Consider the following 15,968-nt stretch of genomic DNA (forward strand, 5'->3'; position numbering starts at 1 on the left):
ATTTTCCCTATTTCTCTCTCTCTCTCTCTCTCTCTCTCTCTCTCTCTCTCTCTCTCTCTCTCTCTTTCTCTCCATCCCTCTTTCGCTGGAAAATCTTTTGTTGCGCAGTACAAACCAACTGTGATTAACGCGCAGTTATTCTTTCCAGTCTTTCGCTCTTGCAAAAGCTACTGAATTCGATTCGACTTTCGAACGAGATTAGTATCGTTTTGTGCGACACGGCACACCTAACGGATCTACACTACGAAATAGTACGAAAATGAAACGTATCCTGTAAACGTACAAACAATGTCTTTGTTTCCTAACAATTCAGTTCTCACATCGACGAAATTTTTCTTTTTCTTTTTATTTGTCGATTTAGAAATTGATGAGAGAGAGGTGAATGACGAATTTTTATAATCTATCAATCAAATTTATAAGTTAACAACGACGTATATTTATATGTCGATGTGAGAGAGACGAATTTGGAGAAGAAAAAAAATCACCCAATTCGATCGTTATAAAATAAAATCACAGGCACGTCAACGATCCATCTCGAATTAATTTATAGATAAACGTCATTTCGAAGAAAGAACTAAACTAACCATTACCATGAATTTCAACTTCGTTTCCACGTAAATAAATACATTAGATTCGATCGAAGCCTGGCGATTTCCAGAAAACCTGCAAGTGGAAAAGCTGATCATCGTGTCATTTACAGACGATCGGATAATAGATACACAGCGCGTGAGAACGTGCTAATTCCAGACTCGAAAGCACTAGTCGAAGATTAGAGGAGAGCTTTTCGTTTACTCGCTTGGATCAAAAGCGAAACGTTGCGAATTTTGCGGTATTGGACCTTCACTGAAACTCCTGTTTACCACTTACTCACTCTCTCCTTCTCTTTCTCTATTTATCTATTTATCATCTATCTATCTATCTATCTATCTATCTATCTATCTATATCTCTATCTCTATGTATCTCTCTCTTACGCATAGCTTGTCGATCTTCCAGTTCTGGTTCTCTTAGTCTACGTAACCACTACTGCAGTTACCACGTAATTTTGGTAGCGGCCAACCAGGACGCATTAGACCAACGTGCATACCTTTCCTCTCTCTCTCTCTCTCTCTCTCTCTCTCTCTCTCTCTCTCTCTCTATCTTTCTCTCTGTCTCTCTGTCTCTCTATCTCTCTCTTCCTCTTCCTCTATCTATTTCTCTATCTCGTAACACACTCTTACAATTATATCCCAAATGACTCCGATGCAACCTTTGCAATCTCTCGGAACAATTATTTCGTTCCAGTCAAACTCGTAACAACGAGACTTAAGTTCGTCTAACTTTGTTCACATCGGTGCAAGTTAATCATTGTTAAATGTTACAAAAGCCACACAATCACTTTGCTTCTCTTCCATCTGAATTTCGCCTTCTCTATCTTGACAATGTAAAACCAAGTTATTAATGAAGATCAAACTGATTTTAACATCGTGTCATAGTAATTTATAAATTAAATTTCTCCTTTTTAACTTCGAGGATTTCATCAATGTTTTTCGATAGTTATCGAGTTATTAAAAATGTGGTCTTTGATGCAACTCGATTGATATCGCATGAATGATCACAAGCACAAACTCATTAACTATTTCTGGAGTTATCCGAGCAGGAAAGCGGTATTCAAAAAGGATATTACTCTCGTAACCATGAAACATCGAGTCGGAAAGCTGTAAATTATTGATATGAATCTAGCTCGTGAAAATTCTACATCTCTCTCTCTCTCTCTCTCTCTCTCTCTCTTTCGCTCTAATCTAATATTTTATCTTGCTTTGTGCAAGTGCATTTTTTAATTTTATCTTCTAATAATAATAATAATAATAATAATAATAATAATAATAATAATAATAATAATAATAATGATTCAAATGTCTGATCGTTCAGTTTTAAAGTACGTATTTTAAAGTATATCATTTTGAATATTTTTTTACACATTTGAATACTACAGTTCTAGTCCTACATTATATATTATATATATATATATATATTTGTGTATGCGTGTGTTTGCGCATGTATAACTATTCAATATAGGTAATTACGAATTAATGAAAATCGACTTTGTAAAGTTACGATAAAACTTTCGTCGTTATTTTTCTTAGCCTTTTTTTTTTTTAAGTGTACATGTACCATGAATTTAATAAAAGTTCACTTTAATTATATCCTGTTTTCCTCCTTCTGTTTCCCTCCTCTATCCTCTTTGATAGGATATAAGTGTTTTTCTCTAGTATAAACGAGCTTGACGTCTTCTGTAATTACCTTGGCTGCAGTGCATGAATTTATCCTTCCTCGGTACCCGATGAATTCACTGAGGATTACGGAAAGATAAATATTCAGTTATGCATAACAGGCAGAGAAGGGTGAAGCACGCGGTATCACCGACGATTTCCACTCCGTTGAGATTATTTTTCGAGAAAAACTTGTCGTCGTTTACGCTCGTGTGCATTTCTCAAACACGCACGTTGTTTGTAGTCAGACAACCGACATAATTTAAAGAACCATCACGTATTTCGAATCATATTTGGAAAATAGAATATATTTTTCAATCATACTACACTTTGCTATTTATTTAACGAAAGAAAAAAAGAAAGTAAAAAAGGAATAAAATAAAAAAGAAAGAAAGAAAACTACGACGCTTTTACAATTGCTGTTACAAAATAGATATGAAATATTTCTATGTATATGCATGTATTCCTTTTTCATTGATCTCAAAATACGAGATTTTACTCGTCAAAAATTTCGCTGACTTTCTAGCTTTCCCAATTCCGAAACTGCCGTGTCACGAATGGAAAGAAAAAAAAGGAAAAAAAAAAGAAAAAAAAGAGGGAAAAAGGGAAAAAAAAAGAAAAAAGAAAAACAGACCAAAAATCATTTATTCTACATATCAGTTAGAAATGCAAAATAAAAGGAAGAATGATCGAACGGTGGATGACCTATCGAAGCGGACCAGGTTACGATCCAATTAATCTGAAAGCATTTAAATAACACACGTATATTTACATATACATATCTACATACATATATTCAACATACACAACATAGCGGGTTTCTGTGCTTGCATATCTCTAACCGAGTTCACATATTTATCCTCACAAATCGTTACCCGTTAAATGCGAGCTTTGCGCGTAATTCAGCATAGCATGTTATGTAATATTAGAACATAGTATATATGAAATAGATAGTAAAAGAGACAGACAGAGAGAGAGAGAGAGAGAGAGAGAGAGAGGGAGAGAAAGATGATGTTCGATGATTTCAGTGGATGAAGGTGAAATTTTTGAACAAAATTACCGGCCACACGATGTCACGTCATAGACCACCGGAAAGCTTGTCACGCCTCTCACTGCTCATCCGTACCGCATGTAAATCATATTGCGCGTGATGTGCAACTGCAAGTAAGGCACGATGAAAGAAAATCAATGCACTGCGTCCTTGTCCACATTATGACGTACATAAAAAAACAGAAAGAAAAAAAAAAGAAAAGAAAAGAAGAAAGAGATGGAAAAAATGATTCGTTAAATATTAAAAGAATTACATCAATGAAGTATATCTTTCTAAGAGTAAAGATTATTTTAGAGATAAGCTATTTCATACGTGATAATTCTTAAAATGATTTCTCATACTTGGAAGAAAAATTGAAATACATAATAATTAAATATTCAGGATGTCCCATGGACTTGTCGATAACCCTCGTTTGAAAAATTCAATCAACTTGTCGATAGCTCGTCCAGAAAATTCAATTGATTCCGAAGGAACGAATGTTTCATTTTGCATTTCCGAAGTATTTTCCAGAAATCGACATTTCTTTTCGGACGAAAAAGTTAACCGAAAAGCTGAAATGTGTTTCGTTTCCGAATGGGAATATTCTTTAAGATTTTATATGAAAAAAAAATCTATGAAATAACCTTTGCTCTTCTGGTTAAATTGAAAACGTTATTATACGAAATATTCCTTTGGTTAGTAATAGTTTCGAACGAAACTTTGATTTCGTATTCGACAGAATATACACTTATATCAAATCTCAACGATAATAATATATCTGCGAAACAAACAACGAATCGAATATGTTCATCAAAGCAAGTGTATGCGAAAGGCCAGCTGATGATTACTGTATACTCGCTACGATAGCAGTCATTTCTATCCCCTTTCTGACATACGCCAAAGCAATAATTACAGGTTACAGTTTCCTGATTGATGAGAAATCGGTCGAAACGTATTAACGTGGTTCCGTAAGGCAATTAACGATTTTCTCCGCGTACGTTTCGAACGTATAATACATAACTCTTTAAACGCTGTTTCCGTACGTACGTTTTTAAAAATCGACGAGTTCGATAGAGAGTAATCCGTACTGTTTAAAGATCAGACTGTATGTATAAAAGATAAAACAAGAGGAAATCAAATAACTTTGTAAAATTTTTTAATCAAATTTAATCGTATCAAAATATTCGAAATTTGCAATTTTTTTCTTTTTTCTTTTTCCTTTTTTTTTTACTTTGTCTTTTTTTTTTACTGAAATGTACAAATAGACGACGTAAAATTGCTTGATAATTATTTTAATTATTTTTCTTTTATATATATATATATATATACATATACGTTTACAAAATATAAATCGTATATAATAAATATATTATATACAAAATAAACTAATAAATAATAAATGAATAATGATGACGCATAAAATAAAAAATGTGAAATATGTAAAAGTTGTATTTTTAACGATCTCACTCGACGGTGATCTAAAGGATCAATATTTGTTTCAGGAGAACATCCAGCCGCGATGCAGCACGGTAATACAGCCGCGGGCTCGCCAACGTCGAAGACCGTTCTCCTCCTGCTGGTCTTTTTCTTGGGCAGATTGAGATAATGTGCGAGCGCATGAACTCAAACAAGTCAAACCAAGGCCTGAAGACCTTCTACGGAACGATTTGAAAAAATCACGAGGCGGGAATTTCGAACGAATTTTCTTTTATTCAAATTCGCACCGAAGTCGTCTGAGGTATGGAACGCTATATAAAAGAGTTGCAACATGCGAAAAGTACTCTTATCGATTTTGAAAGGATATGAAAATAATATCGATAATACCGATCGAGTTGATTCGAAATCGATGGATCGATAAATTGAAGGAGATCGAAATGAAAAAAGGAAAGGATGATAGTGAAGGTTGGCTAAAAATACGCGAGAGTACCAGATGTGCCGGTTTATCTTCGATCGAGTTAAAGTCGATCGAAAAGGTCAAAGGTCGAGGAGAGAGGAGAGTAGAAAAAAGAGAAGAGAAGAGACGAGGAAAGTTCGTTCGATGAGATCGCGATGGAACTCCGCGGAACGTCGTTTCTCTACAATAAACGTAATTTATATTCGCGCACGTCCCCGCTCGTCCACTAAACGACGAACTCATAAATTATTTCCCCACGAAGCCGGATTTTAATTTCGTCGGCGATGGATTGCGTAAGCGAACGTATGCGCATATATGTACGCGATATTCTTATACGTGTGAAAGATACACGCATGCATAAATACAGATATACACACCATAGACACGTACAAAAAAAAAAGAAAAAAGGAAAAGAGAGCGAGAGAGAGGGAAAGAGAGAAAGAGAAATACGTTGCGAGGACGGAGAGATCGATCTAAGGAAAACACACATTAGATTATAATGACGGCTGACGGGTCCTCTGCTATCGTAAGAGAACTCTACGCAAAACTATAAATCAGAAAAGTGCATAATATAGTGTCGCATGCGCAAACTCATAAATCAGATTAAACCGTGCATATAGTCTAGGCGAGTAAGAAAAAGGAAGCGTTTGTTACATGGGATTATCGATTCGAGCGTTCCTTGCTCTACTTCAAAATCGGAACGTGTTTCTTTTTCTCTTTTCGTTTCTTTCCTTTTCTTTCCTTTCCTTTTATTTTCTTTTATTTTCTTCTCTTTACTTTTTCCTTTCGTCTTCATTTTTCTTCATCCTCTCTCTCTCTCTCTCTCTCTCTCTTTTTCTTTCTCTCTCTCTCTCTCTCTCTCTCTCTCTCTTTCTCTTCTTTCCATGCTTTAGAAACGTTCTCTTTTCACGCGGAGAATTCGAAAAGATCGAACGATGACGAGGACGGTTACGTTTTTCTTCCAGACGTAGAGATAAAGAAATAGAAGAAGAAAAGAAGACGAAATTATACGATCGCGAGTTTGTAAGATAATACCTTAAAAAATCTATTAGACGATAAAATTTCTAGCTTGGAAGAGTGAATTTCTCCCTCTCTCTCTCTCTCTCTCTCTCTCTCTCTCTTTTCTGTTTCTTTCCTTTTCTTTATTCGCGAAAAACAATGTGTCCTTTGTAAAAGCATCGACGTGAATTCCGTTCGTTTCGAATGAACGTTCGACTGTGAAACAATCACGAACAAAAATGAAAGAGAAGAAGAAATAAAAAAGGAAGAAAAGAAAAAAGGGTAAAGGCCTCGGCAACTCGGTGGATATATCGATATAATGGCAAGCTATTATTATCACGGATGGAAATTCTAGATTTGCGAGAAAACTTTGGAAATTTTAATGCAACCAAGCTGAATCGCGAATCGTTTCGAGGGGGAAAATTGGAACGCGACGGTTGTCAATAAATTTATAAGCATTCCGATATTGGAGAATCGTACTCGTACACTGCATGTGCAAGTACGTATACGTGTGCGTATATACACGCACAAATACACACGACACACACGTTTATATGCATATACGTATATGTACAAACATAAAACTCGATGGATTCTACCTACATATTTCCTTCTTGCACGACCACAATTTGATCCTAGCGTTGGGTTCGCGAAAGAAATGGCGATATAAACTCTGACATGGAGCGGTTTAAAATGATTTTCTGCTGGCGTACATCTGCGCGCTTCCATGCTGAAACGAATGACGCACACGGAAAATAAATCTTTTCCAAAGATGTTCGCCGTTTAGTATCTTCTATAAGAAACGAACTTACGACACTTACATTGACTCGAAAAAAGATCGATTTCACTCTTTTGCATACGTATCAATGTTGACCCAGTTATTAGAATCACGTCTTATTCTTTCTTCAAGCATATATAACAATTTTTTTCGATAATGATTATACGGAAAAGAAATGTACGATGTATCTGTATCTGTCAGATTTATCTTTTCCCAACATCATATATTTTTTATCTATAAATTGATATATTTATAATGCTCTTGACAGATAGAATATTCAAATACGATCGAAGCAACGATATATAAGATTTTAAAAGACTATAAAGGACCGTACTTACCGAAAACGATCATTGAAAATCGTCAGAGCACTTTTTGCATAGGGAAAGTTTTTTAACGATTATCCTTTTCCTTCGAAAAAGTGAAAAGGGTATTCGAACTTTCGATTAATTTTCTCCAAGAATATGATTAACGCTCTTTCAAACTGCTTCAAAAGTACGCTAAGTAATAAATCTAGTTTCAGGATAGTTTCGGGATATCTCGGCCGGTATCCTCGTAACAAAAATGAAGAAAAATAATTTTCTCGCGTTTGATGGAAAGCGATAAATATTTGAGTGTTTCACATTAAAATCGTATATCTAGTTTACTTCAAACATCCATTTTCGTGCACGTAAAAATAATGCTTCTTTAATTCGCCACTCAGGAAATGAAATAGGTAGTTCAATTTCGAATGGAGCCAATACTGTCGATCGCATATCGTAAAAAACAAAAGTAATTCCTGATGGATATAGAAAATCGATGTGAATATAAAGACACATCGTGTTTCTATGTCAAATGCGTATCAATGTTGCACTTATTATCGTAAAGATTCTAGAAGATATTATCTCTAAAGATTCTAAATAAAATTTTTATACTTCTTTACCAAGTTATTTTTAACAAACTCATCGACTTTCGAATTTCTACTCCTTCTTTATTCGTTCCAACTTTCTTTCCAATTCTTTACGATTCGAGGATATAACATTAGAGATATTCCCGGGCTTCGTAAAATATCTCGAATGATTCTATGATAAGCATTTGCCGGCTTACATCGAAACGATATTTCCTCAAGAGAGACCGAATTTCGAAAGAAAGTACTACAAATTTTTCTGAGTCTTAATTCCTTGAATCTTCTCTTAAATATACGCGCCCTTTCCGTAAACGTGATTTTTTGCCCTTAGCTGAGATTCGAGCTGAATCTTGAGTAGAGAAAAAAGAAAGAAAAAAAAAAAGGAAAAACGAAAGAAAAAATCGAGAAATTCGTTCGACGCAAAGACAAAAAAGATTTTTTTATTAATTATCGTTACGACTAATTTAACCGTCCGAGAGTTTATAAAGTTATGTTAGGAAAGGAGCACTCCTCGCCACTAAACGTACTTTTTACGATTTCGTATTTTAATAAAAGAGAGCGATGGCAGAACTAATTCGTTCATTAAGTTTACGCTCGTAAAATAAAAACTATCGTTTCCACGTCGGAACCAAAAACAAATATAAATTTTACACGATGACTGGCGAGAATATTTCTAACGAGTCATATTCTTCGCAAAAATGTATGATACGAAAAATTTAAAGAAAATCCAACTCTAGAAAATCCAAGGATCGAATGTAATAAAACAAATAGGAGAGAATGGGAATTAATTTTCTTGTCGATGCTTTTACATTTTCTCGAAAATGGAAAACGTATGTATTCCCGTCCCGTCGTCGGTTAATCATCGTTTTCATGAATAAAACGATGAAAAGGAAATGGCACTTTTCTATGGCTTGATCCTTGAAAATTTTAATCGTATGTTTCAACGCGAAACGAACTGTATGTTATATTTGCTTGATGGAATGAAAGACTGCGTTTATCAGGGAGAATGAGAGAGAGAGAGAATGAAATGAAGAAAAAACTGCGTTCTCTCCGCACTGACCATAGAGAGAGTGAGAGAGAGAGAGAGAGAGAGAGAGAAAGAGAGAAACATACATAGAGAGGGAGTGAAAAAGAGAATGAGATTGAGAGAGAGAGTGAGAAAAAAAGAGTGAATGAAATAAAAAAAAAAATGTTAAGTGTAAACTGAGTGTGTCAAAAAGTATAAATTAAGATTGAAAAGAAAAAAAAAGAAAAAGAACGAACAAAGAAAACGACGACAAACGGAGATATCGACGTTGGAGTAGGTAGAATACAATTATCCCTTCAGCAGAATACTTTCTACTACGGTATAAGTGTTAAACAAAATTAACGAAAAAAAAAGCGTAAAAAAGAAAAAAAAAAAAACAGAAAAAAGAACAGGTAAAACAGTAGGAAAGTAATATCGTAACAAAAAGAATAAAAGAAAAAAAAAGAAAAAAGAAAAAAAAAAGAAACCAAACAAACTTATATCTAGTCGAACTCTCGTATGATTTACACCATGAATAACCCAACTGTGTTCCTCCTACCACAACTTTCACATCTTCTTTTCACGCGATTCTCGACGTATTATTGTACAAAAATGTTTTACTCTTGTAAATAAATTATCCGTATGAAGATGTAGAGCGAAACGATTCTTTACTATTACCTAGTCTCACAAGTGAAATTTCATCGTACGTATTTCGTTCTATTCTATTTTCTCCAACGATAACGATAACGAAAAGGACGAAGAGAAAGAGTAAGTATGATGCTTGATTTAAAATAATAAATTTTAAGAAATGAAAAATGTCGATCTTTTCGATCACGATGGCATTGAAAATATTTATCAAATCTTTATCGAAGATCAATTATTCCTTCAACTCTTTAGATTTCAAGCTCATTGGGATTTGCATTCGCTAGAAGCATGTCTTGTTTCTCTCAAGAGACAGATCCGTCATCTTGGTCGGACTATCGTTGGCGACGTTAGACATCGAAGGGATTATCAAAGTCGGCAAACATCCTCAATCCTTGTTATTCCATACTCGAAAGCATCAATCACGGACAATTCTAAATGTGTACCTACCGAGTCGCATCTTAATTCCCTCTACCTTAACTATTTGATCGAGTATACCGATCCCTCGATGTATCCTCCCCGGCTCCTTTCACTCACGTAATTCGAAACGTCTTCTCGTTACCAGTCAAAGATATTTTCGGCCAATAGAGGCTCGGTCCCTTTTGGGATATACGATATACGATATCAGAGAAATGTTAGATACATTTGTACGCGCGCGCGTGCACACACAATACAGCGTCAAGCACTTAGTTAATTACATACTACAGAACAGTAGATTGTAAATTTATATCAAGTACTTACTTAATTACAAACTATGGAATAATAGACTGTAAATTTATAAGAAAGTTGATTTAATTGATGACAAATAAGACACTCTCTGCTCTTCTCAAATATTTCTCACTGATTTTGAGATATTTCAAGAATAATTGCAATATCGTTTGAAAACAAACAGGTTCTGTTCGTGTAAAAAAAAAAAAAAAGAAAGAAAGAAAAAGAAAAATGTCCGATGAAAACATATTCACGTTTATATCTTGATTTCAATGAGAGGATTTAAACGTATAAAAAAGGGGACGTATTTTTATTAAAAAAAAAAAAAAAAAAAAAAAAAAAAAATGAAAAATAAAAAAAATAAAAATACTTAAGAAAAGTGAAAAATATTTTTGAAACGATAAGCAAAAATATTCTCGTACATTTCGTCGTAAAGCGCGAACACGAATTACGAATACCTAAGACAATTTTACAGAAATCAACGCACGCTGTAACGCACATCGATACAAAACGACATTCGACACGATGCCTCGTTAAAATTTAAAAAAGACTACTCTTGTAACAGGCCGTCCTGTTACAACATACTCGGTATGAGAATACAAGTAAAAAAACGAAAAATGGGAGAAAGAGAAACGAAATTGTGGGTGGATGGATCGGTGAATGAATAAGATTCTCTTTCACTATCTTTCTATCTCCCTCTATTTCTCACCCACTCTTTTCCTCTATGTAGATATAAAACAACGTGTACAGTCTCGCTATAAAAAAAATTCTACTGTACGTTGAGCCTCCCTCTAATTATCTCGACCGCGGTGAATGCAAATTCAACGTTTTTTTTTTCTACTCGTAAAAAAAAAAGAGCAAACAAGAGAAAAAGAAGAAGTAACGTAGATATGGTGTGCTGATTAGCTCCTACTCAAGCCACTACCTAATTTGACACTATAGTAACTATCATTGTTCACTGGGTGTACTTAATTAACAGCGTTAATCAGTATACTTTGCTTTCACTGATAATAAAAAAAAAGTGACGAAAGAAGATACGTAAGTACGTATAAGTAACAATAATGATGCCTTTTATTTTTTTATCATTATTGTTACTCATACGTACTTACGTTGAAACAAAAAGTCGAGCCCTTTGAACGAATGCCAGAAAGAGCATCGTACGAATAAGTGTTTTGTACCATTTTGAAAGGAAAGTCCACTTTAATAACATTTAATAACAATAATGATGATCATAATGATGATGATGATAATTACGATAATAATAATAATAGTAATAATAATAATAATAATAATAATAATAATAATAATCCTACATGCGAATAATTTTAATGGAATTCTCCAAAAACCGCTTTGTCGGTGTTGGAAACAAAAGGTTTCCTCTCGTTTCCAAATAATGAACTAAAATAAATGTTTATATTCCTTTTCCTATTTTCCAAACTTTTCGTTTATTTCATGTTAAATTAGTCAAATTTTAAAGTAAATTCTCTGACTTTATTTACGGTGAAATACAATATATCATAGCATTTAAACTTCAGATAATTAAACATGGTCCTTCCAAGCGGAACGAAAATTATTATTAATTTTTCTTCAAGAATAACGATACATATACAGATACTTATTCAAACGATCTTTAATAATTAATTTTCCTTACCATGTAAAAATCATTTATGTACGTATGTAAGTATCTGTATCATATTGATTAAATGTTATAACATATTTTAGTTAAAATAAGTTGATTAAAAAATATTACTCGATGAAGTAATTTGATTTCATGCGTAAAACGATACTTTCTTTTTCTCTATTTTTTGTTTTTTAAACAATATACGACACGATTCTTCATTCAATTATCTATCAGTTCGTTTATTCTGTTGCACGTAATATTCATGCCGCTAACTGGATCGTTACCGTTGCTTCAGGAAATAACGATCTGTTGCAAATGCAGTACCTTTCTAATTCAAGTGCATGCTACTCGCATAACATCTAGGATTGATTAGTCGGTACTCGCTTTTCAATTCGACCCTGAAGTTATAGGAACCGCAATTGAATACAGAATTTTTGTTTCCTGCTTTTGTTTCCGACATTCCGAATAACAGTAAACTCGGTAGTAATCGTTCAATTAACATTCAATCAATTTATTACCATCCGATCAATGACGTTTAATTAGATGTTACATTTTCACAAGTAATCGTCTTAATTGCTTTATGCCATCTTTCTTTTTCTTTTCTATTATTTCTTTCTTTCTTTCTTTTTTCTTGTTTGTTTCGTTTCTCTTTTCCTTTTTCTTACTTCGTTATCGCTAGAATTAATTTGTCTTGCGAAATTAGACGTACTAGACGATAAATAAAACGTAACCGTGATTTATACTCCTTTTAAGAATTTACACTTTTAATAAAGTACTTTCGCAAACGAAGTGATTACTAACTTTAGAGACGATATGAAACAAACTTTTCGTAAAATGTTCTACGAGAAAATATTTTAGAAACTGCTAGAGATCGATGTTACAAAATTTCTTACGTAAGACGAATTTTCGTAAAACTTGTGAAGAAAAGATATAGACAATTTCGTATTAATTTCTCGTTCTACTCGTCCTTCTTTGAATTCGCCTAAGGTCACGAAAAGTAACTTTTCAATAAAATAAATTTAAACTTATAGCTTGTACGTACTCGTAGACAAAAGTGAGACATTAAGAACGTATCGATATGAATGTTTAAACGACACCGACACGCTGTACGAACTTTCTCGATATTATGCAGATGTTACAACAAACGTGTAAACTTTTGCCTGGACGATACTGCAACGTGATATCGAAAGATCGTAGATGCCAGTTTCGTGGGTTAATTTGTAGATCGGAACTTGTGTTAAATCGTGATTCAGAGTTTACATGTGTAACGGTAACACGAAGTGCGGCTGTATGGTTCAAAATTTAAAGACCAGAAAAGAAGGACGAGTAACGAAAAAGAAAAAGGAAAAAAGAAAAAAGAAAAGAATAAAAGAAATGATCTGAAACGTCAGAATTTATTTTCTATTTCTTTTCTATTTCTTTGTCCTTATTTATTTTATTTTATTATATTTTTCCCTTTTTTTTAATACCAATACATAGTTTAAAGAAAAATCGAACTCTTCCTCTCTTTTTCCAATGAAATTCAATATTGTGACGTAAACAACGGTGCGAATTCGTTCGAAGAATACAGACCATCGCGTTCGTCCATCCGAATGAGGAAAAATAATTTCCATACACGATGGTGTACGTGATTCTCTCTCGCGAATGTCTCTTTTTTCTTCCTTTTTTTTTCTGTTCTACTACCATGCCTTTACGCATTCACGAACGTCATATTTGAAATGCATTATACGGGTACCTCTAGCTTTGTGCAAGTCTAACGACGATGGATTCTCGTCTAGGCACTACGCAAATGTCTCTTTCGAAGCGAATAATCATAAAAGTTCGACTTTCCACTAGAAAGTTGCCGATTTTAATTTTAATGAACGTACGTATCAACGGCCACGCTTCGGTTAAGATATTCGAACATCGCTAAATTTCCTCAACGTAGAAAGTTCGTGCGTTTTACGTACTACAAACGATCTGTCGTTATATCGATAATGAATCTCGACGAAGTTTGCTATCTGAAATGTCGTCGAGTTCTCGTTATAATGCTTTTCTTATATGTATACAGACGGTCATTGAAATTTTTAACACAAAAAGTGATTCGATAAGTTTCACAAGTATTGGCCGACGATTAAAATTAAACGTTCTGATAATAAATATTATAAATAATAAGAGTCGGATAACTTTACTAATTTACGATACTCTTTTTCTTTTTTTTTTTTTTGCTACACTCTCATTATATATTTTTTATCGCTGCCATAAACGGAAAATTTCTCCATACGCTTCATTACTAATTTCTTCGTATATGATAAAAATTTCAAAGCATTTACTACGGCCGATCTAAAAAAAAAAAAATTTATTCGATTTCAAAATACGTTCGAATATTTTTATAAAGATATTAAAAATAAAAGAAAAATGTATATTAAATTCGAATAGATATAGTATGTAGATACGTGCTATATCCAAACGACGAGAAGGGAATAGACTCGAAATCGTTTATTCCATCAGAACGATCAAGGCCGGTCATCTCGATTGTCTCGTAAGTGCTTCGAAGCATATAAAGGTGTTCGACTAACCATACGAATTATCGATTGAAATCGACAGTGAAATTTCACGTACTTGAACGTAACCCTTTGATTGGTCTACCAAAACGGCGAAATTACGTTTACGACGACGTGGAGCTCCAATTAGGCTCGCCACTTTAATTCCATTTATGTAATTACCTTTTGCGTTTATTGTTAAACTACGCAAGATCGATATTCCATCGTATAAATATTTTGTTCTTCTTTCTCCTTCTATTTCTTCGTTTAAACATTCATTCAACGACGTTTTGTTTTACTCGACCCCTACCTCACTTTCACGCTTTGCCCTATAAACAATGTTTCACCTTTATGCTACAAACAATGTTTGTTTTCTAGATCATTATCGCTTCACGAACTACACTGGTTTTCTTGTGACTATCATTGGACATTAAAATGAATTAGAAAAATTACTGAAAATAAAACGCTTCGACGATGATGATAATGATGTTAATAATAAAAAGGAAATGATAATAATAAAAATAATAATAATAATTGCGAAGGAAGTAAAATATATTTTGCATCGAATAAAAATTACGGAAACTTTCCATAGCGCATTATGTGATAAAAGAATTTCCGTCGAGAAGCAGATAATTATTTCGTGTAACGTTATAAGCGCATCATGAAAGTTTTAATTGGTAGTTTGTTCAATAATCAAATTTACTAATTGCTATTATCTTCTTGAAAAGTATACCATACACGTTGTAAATAAGATATTAATATACAAATTAATATTACGTAAGTCGATTAATTAAAGTTCATTGAAAAAGAATATGGATATGTAAATACTTAAATAAGTATGTTATCTCTACTACAAGTATAAAATACGCTATAGTGAATTACTCGATCGTCGATTAAATGCCTCACGGAAATCAACTTTTGGCAGTTAATTTAACGTATGAAATATCATCGGTCAACCATTAATAAGGACTATTGTTTGCTTTCCACTCGGATATTGAATTTGCCGATAGTTTAGTTTATTATTTCTACAATGGCGCACTCAATCTACGTCGTAATAATCGATCGAGTAATTCTAGAGTTCTGAGAAATTTATCATGCATACCGCGTCGAACTTGTTATAAATCGATCCTCGATTCAATAACCAAGCGATCTTTTGATTAATGACAATCGATCGGGGGAAAGAGAAAAAAAATGATGGTCTTTTAGAGATTCTGAAAATTCGTTCAATCTTTCGCTAAAGATTAAAGGACACCATATTTGTCGTATATATCTACACAGATTAGAGATTCGTTGGATATCCAGAGAATGCGCCATTATACGTACTTTACGATACGTTTATTACGTTCTCTTGCGTGTCATGCTAATCTCCGGCATTACAGTTGGTCATTACACTAAGTCAAGCTGTCCCTTAAATTTAATCAGTAATCGCTCTTGGGGAATCCGATGCCAATATCGTGAATCAGTGAATCCACGCGTTAAACCCATATTCAAATTGTTGTAATGTATAATTTAAATTACGATTTGTTACGTTGTAAGAAAGAATATTGGGAGATAGATGCAGGACATATTGCTGCGAATAGAACGTGTTACATACTACTTCGACAATTTTTTTTGCTCGGAGAGATAGTTCCATTT

General features: G+C 33.6%; 1 protein-coding gene across 1 annotated transcript in view; it reads left to right on the plus strand.

The window, feature by feature from the left end:
* Positions 1–5,150, plus strand: part of LOC122631069 (zwei Ig domain protein zig-8-like) — a 269,300-nt gene extending 264,150 nt beyond the window's left edge. Inside the window, exon 6 of the mRNA XM_043816291.1 lies at positions 4,783–5,150. Coding sequence (XP_043672226.1) covers positions 4,783–4,886 — 104 coding nt within the window. The 3' untranslated portion in view covers positions 4,887–5,150. The remainder of the gene's footprint in view (positions 1–4,782) is intronic.
* Positions 5,151–15,968: the final 10,818 nt, after the last annotated feature.

Source organism: Vespula pensylvanica, chromosome 8 (genome assembly GCF_014466175.1).
Source record: "Vespula pensylvanica isolate Volc-1 chromosome 8, ASM1446617v1, whole genome shotgun sequence".
Taxonomy (NCBI): Eukaryota; Metazoa; Arthropoda; class Insecta; order Hymenoptera; family Vespidae; genus Vespula; species Vespula pensylvanica.